This window comes from Pleurodeles waltl, chromosome 7 (genome assembly GCF_031143425.1).
Source record: "Pleurodeles waltl isolate 20211129_DDA chromosome 7, aPleWal1.hap1.20221129, whole genome shotgun sequence".
In the NCBI taxonomy this organism is placed as follows: domain Eukaryota; kingdom Metazoa; phylum Chordata; class Amphibia; order Caudata; family Salamandridae; genus Pleurodeles; species Pleurodeles waltl.
This window is the reverse complement of record NC_090446.1, coordinates 1,460,958,420-1,460,978,814: the sequence shown is the minus strand read 5'-3', so window position 1 is coordinate 1,460,978,814 and position 20,395 is coordinate 1,460,958,420. Positions and strand designations below refer to the sequence as shown.

The 20,395-nt window shown below is 45.0% G+C and overlaps 1 protein-coding gene across 2 annotated transcripts in view; it reads left to right on the top strand.

Annotated features, from left to right (window-relative positions):
- Positions 1-17,484, top strand: part of PSENEN (presenilin enhancer, gamma-secretase subunit) — a 31,507-nt gene extending 14,023 nt beyond the window's left edge. For both annotated transcript variants that reach the window (XM_069201141.1, XM_069201142.1), the window contains exons 2-4: positions 13,498-13,600; positions 14,419-14,523; positions 16,981-17,484. In XM_069201141.1, coding sequence (XP_069057242.1) covers positions 13,540-13,600; positions 14,419-14,523; positions 16,981-17,120 — 306 coding nt within the window. In that variant the 5' untranslated portion in view covers positions 13,498-13,539 and the 3' untranslated portion in view covers positions 17,121-17,484. The remainder of the gene's footprint in view (positions 1-13,497; positions 13,601-14,418; positions 14,524-16,980) is intronic.
- The last annotated feature ends 2,911 nt before the right edge of the window (positions 17,485-20,395 follow it).

Genomic DNA, 20,395 nt, shown 5'->3' with positions numbered 1-20,395 from the left:
CTCCATTGCGCATGGGCATCGACTCCATGTTAGATTGTTTCCCCGCAGAAGGTAAGCTAGGAGTGATAGAGTATAAAGAAAAGAGAGATGTCCATGCAAATGGAATATATATATATATACATATATATATAACATACAAGTGTTTGTTTAACTTAAACGGCCTACAGGCTTCCAGGGAGGTGGGAGGGTGCATGTGAATCTGCAGTGGAACATGCCACGAACGGATGTACACTGGGTAAGTGACATTTTCCGTTCGATGGCATGTTTAGCTGCAGATAAACATGCTGTTCATAGACTAGAAAGCAGTTATTCCTCCCATAAAAGTGGTGGCTTGCCTGTAGGAATTGAAGTTGTTTGAAATAATGTTCTTAGTACAGCTTGACCTGCTGTGGCTTGCTGCGCTGCTAAAACATCTACACAATAATGTTTAGTAAATGTATGTGGTGTTGACCAAGTAGCTGCTTTACATATTTCAGGCATTGGTATATTTCCTAAGATGGCCATTGTAGCCCCTTTTTTCCTTGTGGAATGTGCTTTAGGTGCAACTAAGAGTTGTCTTTTAGCTTTAATGTAACATGTTTAGATTTATTTTACTATCCATCTTGCTAAACCTTGTTTTGAAATGGGGTTACCAGTATGAGGTTTTTAAAAAGCTACAAATAGCTGTTTAGTTTTCCTGAATGTTTTTGTTCTATCTATGTAGTACATAAGAGCTCTTTTAATATCTAATGTATGTAATCTTTCTGCCACAGAATCTGGCTGTGGGAAGAAGACTGGTAGTTCCACTGTTTGATTGATATGAAAAGGTCACACATGCAATATCTTGTATTGATGCTGAAAGAGGGGCAATTTGTTTAGACTGACAGTAATATACAAATCTTTTCCATTTGTTGGCATAGCACTGTCTGGTAGTGGGTTTTCTTGCTTGCTTAATTACTTCCATACATTCAGTTGGTAGTTGTAGATATCCAAATTCTATGACCTCAGGAGCCAAATCGCTAGATTGAGTGTGTTGGAATTTGGGTGCCTGATCTGCCCTTTGGTTTGTTTCAACAGATCTGGTCTGTTTGGGAGCTTGGAGTGTGGTACTACTGACAAGTTTAATAGTGTTGTGTACCACGGCTGACGTGCCCACGTTGGCGCTATGAGTATCAGATTGAGCGTGTTTTGATGCAGTTTGTTGAATAGAAATGGAATGAGTGGGAGAGGGGGAAAAGCGTAAGCAAATTTCCCTGACTAATTGATCCATAGAGCATTGCCCTTGGATAGGGGATGTGGGTATCTGGATGCAAAGTTTTGGCATTTTGCGTTTTCGCTGGTGGCGCACAGATCTATGTCTGGTGTTCCCCATTGATGAAAGTATTTTTGAAGTACTTGAGGGTGAATCTCCCACTCGTGTATCTGTTGATGATTTCTGCTGAGAATATCTGCTAATACGCTGTGTATCCCTGGAATGTATTGTGCTACCAGGTGAATTTGGTTGTGTATTGCCCATTTCTAATTGTTTTGGGTTAGGAGGGAGAGTTGGGACGAATGTGTCCCTCCTTGTATGTTTAGATAATACATGGTGGTCATGTTGTCTGTTTTGATCGACATTTTTGTGAATAAGGAGAGGCTGAAAAGATTTGAATGCTAGGAAGACAGCTAACAGCGCTACGTGATTTATATGTAGCTGTTTGTGTTGGGCATCCTATTGTCCTTGAATGTTGTGATTGTTGAGGTAAGCTCCTCAGCCAATCATTGATGCATCTGTTGTAAGTATGGTCTGAGGCACAGGGTGTTGAAATGGCCGCCCTTTGTTTAGATTTGTGGAATTCCATCACTGATGGGACATGTATGTTTGGCGGTCTATCCACACCAGATCTTGAAGTTGACCCTGTGCTTGTGACCATTGTTGTGCCAGGCACTGTTGCAATGTTTAGTCTTGTATGTGGAACAATTGCAATACAGGATGCCATCATGCCCAATACTTTCATCACAAATTTGACAGTGTACTGTTGGCCTGTCTGTATTTGTGCCAATATATTGTGAAATGTTTGTATTCTTTGCGTATTTGGACTTGCAAGCGCTTTTTGAGTATTTAGTATTGCCCCTAAATACTGTTGAATTTGCGCAGGTTGTAGTTGTGACTTTTGGTAGTTTATGGAGAACCCTAGGGTGTGCAGGGTTTGTATTACATAATGCACATGGTTTTGACACTGTGTATGACTGTTTGATTTTATTAGCCAATCGTCTAGATATGGAAAGACTTGAATGTGTTGTCTTCTTAGGTAAGCTGCGACTACCGCCATGCATTTTGTGAATACCCTCGGAGCTGTTGTTATTCCGAAGGGTAACACTTTGAACTGATAATGCGGTCCTTGAATGACAAACCTGAGATATTTTCTGTGCGCAGGATGGATGGGTATGTGAAAATACGCATCTTTGAGGTCTAATGTTGCCATGAAATCGTGTTGCTGAAGTTGTGGGATAACATCCTGTAGTGTCACCATGTGAAAGTCTTCTGGCAGGATGTAAAGATTGAGGGTTCTGAGATCTAAAATTGGCCTTAAGGTTCCGTCCTTTTTGGGAATGAGGAAATACAGTGAGTAAACTCCCTTCCTTATTTGATTTTGTGGCACAGCTTCTATTGCTTGCTTGAGTAATAGAGATTTGACTTCTTCTTGCAAAAGAGTGATATGGACTGTGGATAGCTTGTGTGGTTTTGGTGGAATGTTTGGTGGAGCTTGTGTTAATTCTAGGCAATAGCCATTGCGGATAATTGATAATACCCAGCTGTCTGTGGTAATGTATAGCCAATTGTTGTGGAACTTTTGCAGTCTTCCCCCCCACAGAGGAGGTGTGAATTGGGAAGGAATGGCACAAGTCACTGCTTACTTTGGTGTGAGGCTTGTTTTGATGTTTGATATTTTCCCCTGCCTCTGGGATACTGGCCTCTATAAGTGCTTTTGAAACCACCTTGTTGGTATTGAGGTTGGTAGGCCGACTTTGGCTGTGAGGTGGATGCCTTGGCAGTTTGGGCTCTAAATCCACCTTTAAGTTGGGGTTTACGAAAGGATCCCCTGTATTGTGTGGTATACAGTGCACCCATGGCTTTTGCGGTGTCTGAATCCTTTTTCATCTTTTCAATGGCAAGTGTCAACCTCTGGGCCGATAAGTTGTTTTTGATTGAATGGCATATTGAGCACTGCCTGTTGGATTTCAGGCTTGAATCCTAAAGACCTAAGCCATGCATGTCTCCTTATGGTTACAGCAGTGTTGATGGTTCTGGCTGCTGTATCTGCAGAGTCTAGGGTTGACCTGATCTGGTTATTAGTGATGGCTTGCCCTTCCTCTACTATCTGTTGTGCCCTTTTTTGCTGTTCCTCGGGGAGATGTTGGCATATATCTTTCATCTCGTCCTAGTGGGCCCTGTCATATCTAGCCAACAATGCCTGAGAGTTAGCTATTCTCCACTGGTTGGCTGCCTGAGATTCCACCCTTTTCCCTGCAGAATCAAACTTCCTACTCTCTTTGTCTGGTGGGGGTGCATCACCTGACGACTGCGAACTTGCTCTCTTCCTGGCAGCACTTACAAATACTGAGTCTGGAGGTAGCTGTTGGGTAATATAGACAGCATCGGTAGGAGGTGGCTTATATTCTTTCTCCACTCTAGAAGTAATTATCCTTGATTTTACTGTCTCTTTAAATATCTGGCCAGCATGTTTTAGCATGCCAGGGAGCATAGGAAGCGACTGATATGTTGCATGCGTGGAGGAGAGTGTATTAAATAAAAAGTCATCCTCTAATGGCTCAGTATGCATTGTGATATGTTGCCCCCCACGCTATTACTTGAGTGTATCCTGTACTATCCTCTGGCGGTGAAGGTTTAGAGGGATAGCAATCTGGGTTATTGTCTGGAATGGGGTCTGGATCATAAAGATCCCATGGATCCACATTGTCCTGCTGTGAATCAAATAAGTGCGATGGTGACTGCATAGGTGTAGGACTGGTAGGAGGAGAGATATATAAATGTGGAGAGTGAGGAGGAGACTGAGGAGGAGAAAATTGAGGAGGTGGAGGTCTCTCCTTTGTTCTTGGCACTTTAGCTGGAGGCTGTGTAGTGTCCAATTCCTCCTGAAAGGCTAATTTCCTCTTTGGTTTTGGAAAAGGTGCGGCTAAAATTCTGCCAGTCTCTTTATGGATATGAATCTTGGCTTGCCTTTCATCCATTGCCTCTATTTGTGAGTTCTCCTCAGTAGTTTTTTGGCTTTCTTTAAGTGCTTGTGAAAGTCCATGCTCCTCAGTATAAATAGGCTTTTTTGGCTCCGAAACTGGCTTTTTCAGTATCGAAAAAGTTGGGGTTGAAGATGGTCTTGGCTTCGAAAATGATTTTCGAGTCCGATGGCTTCAGAGGGGTGGCCTTTTTCGGTACCGAACTGGTGGGTTGGTCACCGAGCGTTTTCTTTCGGGTCGAGCCATGGCCTTCCGGCAGTGGCGATCCCAAGGCCTTATGTTTGGGCTTAGATGACACAGGGACAGGCGTACTCACGTGCTGTCCTGCCGTGACCGGTCTGTCCTCCTCAGAATCCTGGTCGGAGTCGGAGCCTCGAACGGAGACTGCGGTCTGCATGATTTCTTCCTCTTCGATGACGAGATGTTCGTGCTTTTTGATGCCATCTCTAGTCTCCGTGCTCTTCTGTCTCTTTTTCGACCAAAAGGATCTGCAGGTCTCGCAGTTTTCTTCCTGATGGTTGGGGGAAAGGCAGAGATTACAGACGAGGTGTTGTGGTCCGTATAAGGGAATTTAACATGGCACCGAGGACAGAATCAGAATGGAGTCCGATCCATGAGGCTTCCACGCGGTCGGCCCGACGAGGCCCGAGTTGGGCGCGTGCCCCCGAAGGGCGAGTAGAGATGTCTTTTCTGACGGTACCGAAGTGTCGAAAAAAGATGTAACGCGATCTATACAATACCGTCGGGGGGGGGGAGCGTTTTCAAAGTTTTCCGAACCGAACTATCAGAGCGAAAGGAAACACGTCCGAACCCGATTGCAGAAAGAAAACAATCTAACATGGAGTCGATGCCCATGCGCAATGGAGCTGAAGAGGAGGAATCACTCGATCCCGTGACTCAAAAACACTTCTTCGAAGAAAAACAACTTGTAACACTCCGAGCCCAACACTAGATGGCAGACGTATGCGTAGCATGTGTATCTGCAGCTACACATGCCATCGAACATCTATTTTCTGGCCATTGTTTCAAGAATTTAAGCACAATATTAACATCCAAAAGAGAAGAGTACTTAGGTTTGTTAGGATTGGCCATACAAATACCTCTCATCAATTTGAAAACCAAAGGATGTTCACCCACCAGTTTACCATCGACTGGGAGGTGCCCAGCAGAAATTGCATATCTAAAATTATTCACTGTCCTATATGGTAGACACAAAGAGGCAAGCTCTGATAAGAAATTGATCACAATGCACTAGTCTACACCAACGGTACTCAAAGTACGTCCCGCGGGCTGCCAGCGGCCCCACGGACCTAGCTTGGCGGCCCGCGAGACGCACACCAAACGCCATATCATAATGGCAGCCGTATGTAAACATAGAAAAGGGCCGCAGGAGCATGCTCCCGCGGCCCTCCTCTATGTTTACATACGGCGGCCATTGTTTATTGCGTTGCCCTGACGATCCTGGAAGCCAAAGCCCCATAAAAGTCAGCGCTTGCAGCTAACTTTTACGGGGCTTTGGTCGTCTGCTTGCTGTCACCGGCTCCACGTCTGCTGCCTGCCTGCCTGCTGTTCCAGATTTGTGGCATCTTTACAGTGCTTTGAGTCAGGTAAGGCTCTTTGGTTATTTATTTATTTGTTTTTAATGTAGTGTGTGTTACTGGGGTAGGCGTGAGAGCAGATTGCGCTGTGTGTGTGTGTGTGTTACTGGGGTAGGGGTGAGAGCAGATGGCGCTGTGTGTGTGCGCGCTGTGTGTGTTACTGGGGTAGGGGTGAGAGCAGATGGCGCTGTATGTGTGCGCGCTGTGTGTGTTACTGGGGTAGGGGTGAGAGCAGATGGCGCTGTGTGTGTGCGCGCTGTGTGTGTTACTGGGGTAGGGGTGAGAGCAGATGGCGCTGTATGTGTGCGCGCTGTGTGTGTTACTGGGGTAGGGGTGAGAGCAGATGGCGCTGTGTGTGTTACTGGGGTAGGGGTGAGAGCAGATGGCGCTGTGTGCAGATGGCGCTGTGTGTGTTACTGTGGTAGGGGTGAGAGCAGATGGCGCTGTGTGTGTTACCGGGGTAGGGGTGGGAGCAGATGGCGCTGTATGCAGATGGCGCTGTGTGTGTTACTGGGGTAGGGGTGGGAGCAGATGGCGCTGTGTGCAGATGGCGCAGTGTGTGTTACTGGGGTAGGGGTGAGAGCAGATGGCGCTGTGTGCAGATGGCGCAGTGTGTGTTACTGGGGTAGGGGTGAGAGCAGATGGCGCTGTGTGCAGATGGCGCAGTGTGTGTTACTGGGGTAGGGGTGAGAGCAGATGGCGCTGTGTGCAGATGGCGCAGTGTGTGTTACTGGGGTAGGGGTGAGAGCAGATGGCGCTGTGTGTGTTACTGGGGTAGGGGTGGGAGCAGATGGCGCTGTATGCAGATGGCGCTGTGTATGTTACTGGGGTAGGGGTGGGAGCAGATGGCGCTGTGTGCAGATGGCACTGTGTGTGTTACTGGGGTAGGGGTGAGAGCAGATGGCGCTGTGTGCAGATGGCGCTGTGTGCAGATGGCGCGGTGTGTGTTACTGGGGTAGGGGTGAGAGCAAATGGCGCTGTGTGTGTTACTGGGGTAGGGGTGAGAGCAGATGGCGCTGTGTGTGTTACTGGGGTAGGGGTGAGAGCAGATGGCGCTGTGTGTGTTACTGGGGTAGGGGTGGGAGCAGATGGCGCTGTGTGTGTTACTGGGGTAGGGGTGGGAGCAGATGGCGCTGTGTGTGTTACTGGGGTAGGGGTGGGAGCAGATGGCGCTGTGTGCAGATGGCGCAGTGTGTGTTACTGGGGTAGGGGTGAGAGCAGATGGCGCTGTGTGCAGATGGCGCAGTGTGTGTTACTGGGGTAGGGGTGAGAGCAGATGGCGCTGTGTGCAGATGGCGCTGTGTGTGTTACTGGGGTAGGGGTGAGAGCAGATGGCGCTGTGTGTGTTACTGGGGTAGGGGTGAGAGCAGATGGCGCTGTGTGCAGATGGCGCTGTGTGTGTTACTGGGGTAGGGGGGGGAGCAGATGGCGCTGTGTGCAGATGGCGCAGTGTGTGTTACTGGGGTAGGGGTGAGATCAGATGGCGCTGTGTGCAGATGGCGATAGGGGTGAGAGCAGATGGCGCTGTGTGTGATAGACCGGACCCTGCAAGGGTAAGAACTGTGCTGCTGTATCTTTGTCTTGTAATACTTAGGCACCAAGTTAGACCTTTGTTTGTGCAACCTCTAAACAATAATGCTTACTTTTATAACCCATACCCACCAACCCAGTACAGCCAGAGAGAAACCACCCACCCATGAAAACTACCAAAAATCAGATGACAATCCCAATATAAATCAAACCATTTGTGAAGTGTCCAGTGGGGTACACTTTGTGTGATGGGCAAACACCTTCAGCTTACTCCTCCTCCCAGGGGTGCGGATGATAAATGGCTGCTGCATCTAATTAAATGTCTCTTGTGATTAGGATAGGGATATACTCTGGAACATTCCCATTTGTCTCTTGTGATTAGTGTAGGAATATACTACTAGAGCCCGGGCTGTTGAAAATGTCTTACAATAATACACTTTTTTTTATCTGGCCCCTGGCATTTCGCGCACAGTTGATTTCTATTGCTGTGTGACCCAGCATGCTGAAAAAAAACAGTTTCTAGAAAGAGGCCCATATACCATTCATTGGCCTCATTATCACTCTAGTATTCCTAGCAGGTTGCAAGCATAATTGCAAAAAATACTTTTTATAACATGGTCCTCTGGGAATCGGCAAATACCAGCATGTGTGTTGCCAATTGTTAGATCACGGTATGCTTTGTTTCCTTTTACACATCACTTTATATTACTTTGCTGTTGTGCACAGAGGTCTGTAGCGAGACGCAGTGTTGGTCCATTGGTCGTGAGGCGGTGTCGGTCCATCGGTCGCTCGTGAAGTGTTGTCGGTCGTGAAGTGGTGTCGGTCCTTTGGCTGTGAGGGGAAAATCTGATTCCTGACCCTTGAAAATCATTGCACAAACTTGCTGAGACCAATGGCCTACAGTCCAGTTACCAAGCCTTGCAAACGACCCAGATCCATACAGAGTGAACACAGATCATTCCAGGCAGCATGGGAAGAAGAGTACTTGTTTGTTGAATGGCCAAAGGAGAAAGCTACCTGTTTGCTTTGCAAAGAGAAATGTTCTTAAAAGATATAACCTGGAACGGCACTACAAAACTCGACACGCAAGTTATAGTGAGAACTTCCCATTGCACTCACAACTGCGTTCAGCAAAAGTGGCATCGTTAAAGCAAACACTTCTTTCCCAGCAGAAGCTCTTCCTTTGCCAAATGAAGGAATCTGAGGCTGTTACAGAAGCATCATTCAAAATATGCTACCTGCTTGCCAAACATAAGAAGCCATTCACGGAGGCAGAGCTGGTGAAGAAATGTTTCCTTTCAGCAGCTGAAATTTTGTTTGAGAACTATAGCAACAAATCCAGCATTTTAAAAGAAATTGGTGCCTTACAGCTATCGGATTCCACTTGTGCACGCAGAATAGAGGCAATGGGTGAAAATATCCAGGAGCAGGTGATCAAAGCTGTCAGAGAGTCACCGTTCTTCAGCATTGCCATGGATGAGTCCACAGATATAGGCGATGTGGCCCAGTTATTAGTTTGGGTGAGGTATTTGGACCAATCACTTCATCCCAAAGAAGAGCTCCTGTGCCTTCTACCACTGCACGGGCACACAAGAGGAGAAGATATTCTGGACAGTATCTGCAACTACTTCGAAACACATCACATACCACTGGGCAGTCTTGTTAGCATCACAACAGATGGCGCGCCTGCTATGGTAGGCCATGACAGAGGCTTTGTATCTTTGCTTAAAAAGAAGCTCACTTGCCAGCCTGTAATAGACTACCACTGCATTATTCATCAGGAAGTTCTGTGTGCAAAATTAAAGCATGGAGAACTGAATAACGTCCTAAAACTTGCAGTGAAAATTGTTAATTTTATTCGTGCCAAAGCCCTTAACCATAGACTTTTTAAGGCTATGCTGCAGGATTCTGAAGCTGAATATACAGACCTCTTGATGCACACTGAAGTGCGATGGCTAAGCAAAGGGAAAGTTCTGGAGCGGTTCATTGCTTTGCTTCCTGAAATTGAACACTTTACAAACAGCAGAGGTCAAACATTCCCAGAACTAAAGGATGTGAAATGGCTTTTAATGCTCCATTTTCTTTCAGATCTATTTGCATACTTCAATGCTCTTAATTTGATGCTGCAAGGCAAACAACAGCTTGTGTGGTCCATGATGAATGGTATTTACTCATTTGAAAGTAAGCTTGTGCTATTCAAAGAACAACTGGATGTTGCTGACTTCACCCACTTTCCAAAACTGTTGGCTGTGACTCAGAGGTTTCCAAATGCACAAGAAATGCTGCCAACGCTAAATCTTGGTGCATGTCTTGAGGAAATTTCTGGGGAGATCAAAAGGCGATTTTCTCAATTCAGAACCCTCACCCCCCTATTCAGGCTGGTTGAAAACCCCTGGATGGTGAGTGCACGAAATCTTGATGCTGTTGAACTTATTGGCGTGAAAAGACCGCAAGCACAAATGGAGCTGATAGACATGCAGCATAACTCAGCTCTTGAAGCATCTTTTTTGGGGCAGGCACCAGAAGAATTCTGGAACACTGTGCCTTCTGACAAATTTCCTGTTCTTTTTACAGTGGCCCAGAAAATAATTTGTATGTTCGAGTCAACATATGTTTGCGAAAGTTCGTTTTCCACAATGGGACTTTTGAAGAGTAAATTCAGAAATAAGCTAACAGACTTACATCTGGATCAGCTCTTAAGGCTTGCCGTTTCAGACATAATACCAGATTACAGAACACTAATAAGAGACATGAAGTGCAAAATAAGTTCGTAGTATGTCTTCCTTTGACATACCTATTTTCCAGACTCAGAGAAAACTGTGCTGCATTGGGCCTGTGCTGAATATCCTGTTCACAAGAATTACCATGCCATGCCTCTTAAGATTACTATTGTCTGATAATAAAAATGTTTTTCAAAATGTCCCCTTTGTAGGTTTGTAGTTATACCTGGATTCAAAATACAGCATTGTTTAGCATTGTTTTGAAAAAGGGGGTGGGGTGGTTGTTCCCCCTCTAAGCCCCGCCCCCCGCTGTCACTTCAGTGCGGCCCTCGGCCGCAAACCATACTGCAATTTTGGCCCCCGAGAAAAAGTTTGTGAGTACCCATGGTCTACACCAACTACTTCCATCTCCTCGGAGCAGAGACATAACGTTTGCGAGTACCACTGGCCCATGTTTGCCTGACGAAGTCTGCAACCTGTTGCAAAGTGGCTGAGGAATGCCAACTTTCCCTGAAACCATCCAAGCCTATCAACTGAAGCTGGCCGAGAGGATTAGGGGGTGGGGAAAGCCGTCTGGATTCAAGAGAAGATCTTGATGGACCAGAAGAAGAATCAGAGGAGCACAGACTAGAGTTAGTGCTTCTTGGAACCACAGTTGAGCTTTCCCGAACGGCATTATGAGAATGATCTCTGACTTCTGCCATCTGAGTTGTGTTAGGAAGCTGGGAATCATCAGGAACAGTGGTTAGGGAGCATAACTCCAGAACTGAGACCAGTCCTGAAGAAACGCATCCGCCACCTGGGCTTCCGGGTTTGGACGACAACTGGAAAAACTTGAACAATTGTCACTTGAACCATGATGCAAAGAGGTCTATTACGATTGGGCCCCAAAATTTTAGAAGTTGTAGAAACACAGAATAATCCAGTTTCCAGTCGCTGAAGTCCAGAAGAGCACAGGAGTTCCAGTCGGCTATCAGATTCTTCTTGCCTGGAAGATATTCTGCTGTAATGTAAATGTGATGACTGAGGCAAAAGTGCCAAAAGTCCTTGGCAATTTCCACTAGAAGACAAGATTTCGTCCTTCCTACTTTTTGACATATCAAACTGCTGAGATGTGTTCCATCCTCACCAATATACAACAATCTGTTTTCTGAGGGGAAGGTGCCTGATGGCAATGGAGCCCGCCTTAAGTTCAAGGCAATTGATGGAGATCCAGCTCTGCTTCTGACAAGCGTCCCCCAGTTGAGAGAGATCCGCATCTCACTCCCCAACCCATCGGCTGACATCGGACTCTATCACTATTTCGGGAGACTTGCCGAAAATGGCCCCCATGTGATTTAACCACCACAGAATTTCCATCCTGGCTTCGGCTGATAGTGAAACCTGTTCCAAGCAAGAAAGGTCCTTCTTTAGATGTTGGATTTTCAGTCTCTGCAGAGCTCTCTAATGGAGGGGACCTAGGAAAATGGCCTGAATCAAAAATGCCAGAATCCCTACTATCCTGGGGATCGATTTCAATGATACAGTCTGTTTAGATAACGCAGACCTCAATTCCCTCTTGATGTTGCAACTTTTCTGAGGGGGAAGAATCAAGTGGGTGCGGACTGAGTCCACCTGGAAACACAGAAATTCCATTTGTTGAGAAGAGGTCAGAAGGGATTTCTGGGAGTTGACTATGAAGCCCAAACTCTGAAGGAGTTGGATGGTCCAAGAGAGATAAGAAAGACTGAGGATTTTGTGCCATTAAAAGTAGATAGTCCAGATATACGATCAGACAGACTCCTCTTGCTCTGATGAAACCAGTGGTGGAATCCCTCAATTTGGTGACGCACCAGAGGGCTGAAGACAGTCGGAAGGGGAGAGATTGAAATTCCAGACAGTGGTTTTTGCTAGTGAAATTGAAGGAATTTCCGGTGTGGAGGGAAAATGGGAACAGAAAGATAAGCATCCTTCAGGTCCAGGCAGACCATCCAGTCGCACTCCTGTAGGATATCCATTAGAATGTGAATTGCCCTCCATTTTGAAGTGTCTGTATAAAATCCAGACATCGAAGTCCTTGAGGATTAGCACAAGATGATAACCACCCCCCTTCTTTTCAACCAAAAAAATGGGAATGATGAAATCCTCTGGTCTTAGAATTCAAATGAAAAAGGCTTCTGGTAACAAGTTTTTGTCATTGTCAGTAGTGCTGAGTAGCATTGTTGTGCTCTTAGATTCGTTCCATTGCAAAGGTGCTGACACATTGAGTTTTTCCATGTCTCTAGTGTGAAGGAACAGGACCCTGTGTATGAAGGGTGTGATCTACCCCCATCTTAAATATGAACCCAAAAGCCAGGTTAAGCCACAATCCTCTTCGAACCAGAGATGCCAATGGCTTACATGTGAACATAAATACAGAGGGTGTACAAGATCGTACATAAGTAGTGGATTTTGCCTAGTATGGTACTGGGTGCACTCAGATGGGGTCCACAGCAGTTGTCTGCTTAGCAATTGTCAGTTCTTACAAATCTTCATATTACACTTTGGCTCTGCTCTGCCAAGAGGAATATTTGTTCTTTCGCCTCATGCAATTGGCTGTTTGGTATATCATTCCACTGTCTAGGAAGTGCCTCCATTGGCATGCATGAGGGGCTTTTTTTATATACCGAAAAATACTCTAATTCATCACACACTTTGTCATATTCAGTTCTTTATCCCTGATATTCATTATATATAGAAAGCAATGCTTTTTGCCACTTTAGCCGACTATTGACAAAGCCCGTAGGCCTTGCTTTAGTGTCCCGAAGAGCATTTGTGGATGCATTGCATAGAAAGAGCATTTCTACATACATGTGTTTTAAATGCCTAGACATATCAAAGCTAGACCTACCTACTTTGCCAATGTTGTTTTATCGTTGTGCCTCGAAGGAGGCAAATGAGAAGACAAAATATGTTTATATTTTTTTACTCTGACCATACACCCAAATCAAGTAACGAGTTAAACATTTTTATCTATTTTATGTGAATCTCGTCAAATGATAATCTAAGAGAAAGGTTTCTTGTCCTCATCGAGCGCTGTAACGCCCTTCACGCTCCACAGGGAGGTTTGTTACTCTTTTAAAACGTGTTGTACACTATATGTAACTGGAGGGGGAAGCTTCCTCAGGAGCTAATGCTCCCTTTTTGACTTTGAACATCCTTAAGGTTTGTATCGTTTTCGAGGTGCTTTAATGGAGTCATTGCACTCGTTTGAAGAAGGAAATGTTGAGTAACTCTTACCTGCTTGCATGGTCATTATGCCGCTGTAGCCTGCCGACTAAACGTTTTTAAGCTTGGAGTGCTGAATCTCAGTAGGTCTTACACCCTTGGTTTGCTTGCAGACTGTTAATGGGAGTCACCTGTTCTGACTTGTGTGGCTTGAGTTTCTAAATCTCTCCTTTGATCGCCCTTAACAGATTTCCTTGGGTATAAACCTACAAAGTCTTCAGTTGTGAAAAATGAATCTTGAAAGAGTGCCCAACGAAGAGAAGCTGAACTTGTGCAGGAAGTACTATTTAGGTAAGTCCTTGAGAGCTTTGGCACAGGGGCCATGTTGAAATCCAGGTGAGGGTCTCCACTCAACAGAAGTAGAAGGGTTGAAGCTATCCCCTCTGGCATCACAAGTAGTGTGCAACTTGATGGACCAGGAGAGTGTACTGTGGCAGTGGCTGAATCAGTCTTTCTGAGAGATTGGGGCAGCTTGAAACATGCATAGGCTTTGTAGAATAAGGACTAGGAATCATGAGTCGGGCAGGAGCTTGTAAAGGAGAGCCAGGATTGAAATGGAGGACAGAGCAGAGGTCTAGGCGTGATGGTGAAGAGGAGACAGATGCGAAAACCAGTGAGCACTCACTTTAATTTGGCTTGGGAGCAAGCCAAGAGAATTAAGTATGGCACATACAGCACATCCAACATCACAATACAGACTACAGCCTCTCCAAAGTGTGAAACTCAAATCCTCCTGTGCAGCACATCTGGCATCCTGCTGATGGGCACTGAGATAAGATGACAAGTCTTACAGTTTGGCACCTTCTAACACAGTGCTGGGGTACAGTGGGATATTCAGTACACAGAATACGAAGGGCACTACATTTGGGAGCAGAAAATCCGTAACATCTCTCTAGGGTACTGGGGTTTGTTTCTATGTTATGCAGAAGTGTAGAGTGCACTGTCACCCGGGAGGGTATCCTGGTGCAGAGCAGGTGTGAGTCTAGCCGGAACTAGGGCCTAGTGGACTAGTCAAAAGCATCCTCCAGCATTGTAGAGGTGCAAGGGGCATCTCTGCTCTGACCTTTCTTCGTAAATTCCTTCTCATGTCATTTGTTTCTCATTAACAGGAGGCTTTGCACTGCTGCCTTTTCTCTGGCTGGTGAACGTATTCTGGTTTTTCAAGGATGCTTTCCTGAAGCCCGTGTTTACAGAGCAGCCACAGATAAAGGGCTGTAAGTATGTGAAGCCACCAACTACGTTCTTGTCTATTGCGGGTGACTGAGGGGTGCAGTTGTGCGGTAGATCATGCAGTTCATTGGTCGGTTTTATCCTCCTATGGTGTTAGGCACGGTTCCTTCCAACAGCCTGACCCTTAGTAATCACCAGCAGCCTGTCATAATGATCGAGGAGCTGCAATACTGCCCCCTTATGGAAAAAGAGAGGTCTGCGAGAGAACAAAGGGCGCTGCAGGAATTCTCCATGCGGCTGTGGAGGTGCTGTGCTGAATAGCACAGTCATCTACTGCCTCTGCTGTGGGGGACACTGCTGACACATCTGTAAGGGTAACTGGACTCACTACTGTAAGGGTCACTGCTCACATTTGTAGTGGTAACCAGTACCCCCCAGGCACTCTTTTCTCTTGGACTGTACTCCTAGAGCGGCAAGTGCAGCAATACAGTCAGACTAGATTTGTGGAATGTGTAGTCCTGTGTGGGTGAGTGCATTGTAGTCCTACAGTGTCAATGGTTGATGCTAACGTTTACCCCAAGTTTTGTGTCGGAAACGTTCCCTGTTTTAGTTTCTAAAAATCTAGTCACCCTAGTTGAATGTATGCAGGGCGCTATCGCCATACACAGTAAATTACCACACAAATTATGGCACTCATGACATCTTTGATGATATCATTGATAATATCAATGTAATATTTGTAGTACAATTTCTGACTGAAAAACTGTGCGTGGCAGGGGCGCAAGTTATAATTACCTTAGGGCACAAGTTATAGTTACTTGAGATAACTCTAACCATAACAGGTGAATTTCTATGGTTTTGTACATTTAAAATGTGAGCCTAACTATAACGTCCCTGTAACTTTTTTGTTTTTTTAAGTGAATTTCTATGTTTTTTAAAATTCTATTTCCTAACTATAACGTCCCTGCAACCTTTTGTTTTTTTCAGTGAAAAAAAAAAAAAATATATATATATATATATATATATATATATAATATTTTTTTTTTTAATATGTATCCACTCTAGTTTCAAGGGTATGAAATTAAACAATAAAACGTAATGAAGACTTGAGGCACCTTTATTTCGATGAAAATATTTGTTCATTATAATACTTTTTCATGATTCATATATCTTACACTGTGTGACAGGCCACTGCGTCGGAGCCCTAAGGACAAGACAGATGCAATCAGGTGGAGGAAAGGCACAAATGAAGGCAGAGAGGGAGAGTAATAGTCTGCTGGAAGGAAGGAGAAATAATTTAGTTGGACTAAAAGTGTAACATTGGGTGCAAAAATGGTACCACTTTGCTGATTACGTTATTTGTACACCTAGCACTCACTGCAGATTTTTGCTCTAGCATTTTCCTCTATGGCATTTACAGAGGAAATTGAACAGATAAAACCCAATAATACTGTGTGCAAAAGCTGTGGCTAAAAATGTTCACACATGTTTCCATCTTGACTACCACAAAAGTAATGATTGTGCAAAAAACAGACCTGACATCATGAGCAAACCACATTTGAACCAGAAGGGTTTTGTACCTGTTATTACCACGATAATACAAATGAAGCCGCAAGTCTGGAACCATAGCGGATTAGGAAGGCCCTGAGTTACAGGCAGGGCCCTGATGCTCTGGTTCTTTGGATGGCTCTTGAGGCTGCAAGAGGAAGGAGGAATATTCCAATGATCCATGTAGATTTTGCAGGGGGCGTGTTCTCAACTAGTGCACGTGTTTTTTTTTTTATTCATGTTATTATTATTTTTTTATTGCTCATTCTCTGTGGAGTCCCTGACAAAGTCCTTTCTCTCTACTTACAAGATGCCATTTGGGATTCTTATTGTGTGCTCTCTTGACAGCTTTGGTTGTCGAAGTTTTCATTTTTTAGTGGTCTGAAGATTGTGTCTGCTTTGTTGTGTGCGCTGATTTTACGCTGTATGTGTTAACAGGGTTTCCTCCCAGGTTCTTTTGTGAGGTTAAATAACCAGATTGGCAATTTGACATCTGAAACTACCGCTGAAGTCATAGCTCTAGGCAAGATTTTAGGGGTGGGGCACTGTAATCACAGCTTTTTATAAGTAGAGAATAAATGCAGAACGAAAACCCAAGTTGTCTCTTTTGCAAATGCGTAAAAAGAAGTGTGTTTTAAATGTACCAACACAGAGTCAGAAGAAATGTATTATTTTGAAGTATGCAAGCTACACATTTCTGTTTGACACATGCATTGAGGGGATGGTTTTCTTTCCCCATGCAAATTCGCGGTGTCTTTAGCAATGAAACTTTACACGGTATTCCTGTTGTGCACTGTTGTGTAAAGCGAGACCAGAAGCCACTATCTGAAGTGTATGAAGGAAACGAGGCGCTTTTAAAGCAGTGACGGGGTTGGAGCTTCACGTACAGCCTGGATGGAAACTTGTAAACTGTACAACACATTTATATTCTTCTTTTGTTTTTGCTTTCCCAGATGTGCAGCGCTCGGCCATAGGCCTCTTCTTCTGGGTCGTGATTTTGACTTCCTGGATCACAGTTTACCAGCTGCACCGTGCTGACTGGGGGGAGACTGGAGATTACCTGTCTTTCACCATACCGCTGGGCATTCCTTGATGTCTGATTAGAACATGGCCCCCCCCCCAGCTCCTCCCACTTGAATGAGGCCACTTTCACCAGCCGCTCTTCTCCTTTGGACCTCTTGAGCCCACTCTCCAATGAACATGTACCAGCACAGTCGGGAACCTCTCCTGTGTTGTGCACTTTTTTTCTGGCTGATTTGGAGGCCAGGGCTCCTCAGTCGGCACTAGAGACTGCCTCATCCTGGAGGCTGCTGTACCGACTCCATGTTCCTGTGTACTTTGCAGCAAGGATCCCAGAACAACTTCGGTGATATTTCTTTTTCCAGACGTGACTACTTTCCTCATTTTCCTTTTTTAACGAAACCACTGGTGGCAATTGAAATAAAGTTTGAAAGAAATATGCCCCTGTGCATCCTTTCTTTGCCGGTCCCCTTGTTGCGTGGTATTTGCATTTGTATAGCGCCTCATAGCCCTAGCCAGGCACGAACTGTCATTTCGGTAGATAGGTTGCATGTCACTTTGGCAGTTGTGTAACATGGAGCAGTGTGGCCTGTGAGCTGTGTAGGAAGTGTTTTCGTGCTGTGTGTGATCACCATGAAGGGGCTCGTATGGAAGTGCTTGTACCTGCACTTAAGCATGTGGGGGGAGTAGTGGGCGATAGTTGCTTACGTTTATATATGTTATCTACAGTTAGTAAGAGACTCGTGATGGGAATCCGACCACACTGACCAAGGAAAAGCCCAAAGTGTTGCATATTTCTTACAGTGTAAGTGACCTAAAGAGCAGTGGAGAAGTTCTAACCAGACAGAAAAGGTGTTCTCCCTATTTGAGCCCTGCATGTGCTGCTTAGGGGACATCAGATATGGCATTGGAACTTAATGATGTCCATGGCACCTAACAGGCAAGAGAGTATTTGTACCAGTAAGACATTGAACAGGGAAGATATCTCAACTGGCGAGGATATGAAGCTGCAATGAGTGTGCAGCACCCGTCATGTGTCCCTATGTCTAGGTTTTGACCCTATAAACAATGGATCTTGAGATGCTCTGCTTTTTAAAGCTTCATCCTGTAGGATCTCTCGGCACACTAAGGCCCGAGCAATCCGATGGACTGATCTAAGGGCTGAATCTGCAAGAGCCTGATGTGTAATCCATCATCCCTAAACCCTTCTTCTCTAGCATAGCTTTGCTCTCTAAGGCATGAACCTTAAAACATGTATTTAATTCCAAGCAAGTTGACTTGTTTGTATTTCCCAAATAACTCACAGTATTGACTTCAGAGTGCGCCACACCTATGTATGAAATCTAGGTCACTTACTGTGCTTTCTGCTGAAGATTGCAACATGCTGCCTGCTAGACATAACTGTGTTCAAGTCTGGACGAATGATCCAGTAGGCTTTAAAACAATGGAAAATAAGCATTATTCACTGTTTGGAGAAGTGCTCCGATGCCAGTGTAAATTAAGTGGCCTGCACGTGCAGTTAGAGGCTATTTACCAGGCAGATTTCATACAGAAGCAAACATGCCCTTTATTGTGCAATGTTTACTGTTTCACTGGGTGTCCTGACGAAGGCTGCCGTCGACCCTAAGCACCCTTCTTTCCCCTATTCATTCCAGCTCGATGCTCATCTTACATGGCAACTCGCTCTTAGGTTCCCCCTTGTCTGTTGAGCTGGGTAGATGTATTGTCACTGAGCTACCCTCCTGTTTAGTCTGTACCCCACAGTTCTCCTGAGGGAATGAGTGGGAGGGTTTTGTTTTTGTACATGGCCCTTCTAGTGCCATTGTGCAGTAGCTGATTTCATACCACTAATGTCGATAACAAATGTGCCGATTTCTTGTTGGAGTTACTTGCCCCTCGTGACCATGGACTTCTTGTTATGGTGAGTTACCAAGTTGCCTCCACTGATGCAAAGCTTAACACTTCATGAAAAGTTACAATATTTATGATTTTAATTGCTAGGAATTGTTTTTTTTTTACTTTTCATATTTTCTGTATGTTTACTGTGTAACCTTTTGACCAGCTTTCGGTTGTGGAGGTAAACATGGCAAATGGGACTGTCACTCTCCCATCCTGGGGCATTTTAGCCTCTGCAGCTCCAGGCTGGGCTTAGAACTAATATTTTGGCTGCACCAGTGAAGCCATATTTGTCGAGGCCTAATGAGGGCAGTGGTAGTGTTGGAAATGCTTTGAAGGAGCAAGATTTCACTTTAGGGTTTCTGGGACAGGAGTAGGCGTCAGCAAGCTGTCGCATTACAGTGGGTAGGGCCAGAAGGCCATATCCATATAACAGGAAGGAGGTGGTTACTACATGTGGGCATATAACTAGAGACAGTCAACACCCTCCTCCACCCCCAGACTGTGAACTTGAGGGAGCAGAGGACAGTCTAGACCTGAGAAGTAAACCATGAGGTGGCAGTTACTGGTGTAAGGGAAACAGCCAATTGTCAATGTGTGTACAGTAGTGGTTGCTTTGTGAAGCAAATCCTCAGTTTTTTTGTATAGGCTTCCACTATGGACCTTTTTTCTGGCCCTATTTTTGCTAGCATTAGAACTCTGCGCACTTTACCCTTGCTAAACAGAAGTAAAGTGCATGCATGCTATTTAAATATTGTTAAATTGGCTTACACCCGATTTACATATTTAACATGCCTACAAATCCCTAGTATATGGTGTAGAAAATGCACCCAGGCCTGGAATCTAAATGCCACCTGTGCAGCGCCTGTTGTGCCAGACCTATCGTGTAGCCTGCCTGCAGCAGTCTAAAACCTGCTGTCAAACCTGTCCAAAATAACCCTTGGACAGACAGCAAATCCTGGTTTTAAATATTAATAGGTTACATCCATGTACATTTTGTTTCCCACAAAGCCTGGTGCTGGATATTTAAAAGTGAAATGTGCAAACTTTTAAAGTTGGCATTTGCCTCCAGCATCACGAAAGCTATTGTCACTGGCATGTCGATAGCTGGAACCTGGAAAATCCAGAGTCTATTTTTCAGATTTATTATATATCCAATCCATTAGTGAAGTGAGGTTTTAATGTATATTTAGGAAAAGTAACATTTTCCCTGCCTCAAGCTCCTGAAGGTTATTTAGCATTTAACCTGCCTGCAGCTGCCCAGCCAGTGCTTGGTCTTAATGAGGTGTGAAAACTGCTCCCAGAGCAGAACAATGGCTTAAGCCAGGTGACAGCAGTGGGCTGAGTATGGGGGCATATGATCCTTATCAGCTCAGGAAGAACAGCTGGGGGAATGTCAATCACTTAAAAGTGACAGAGGCGAAGCCTGCCAATTCACAGTTTGATGTAAGA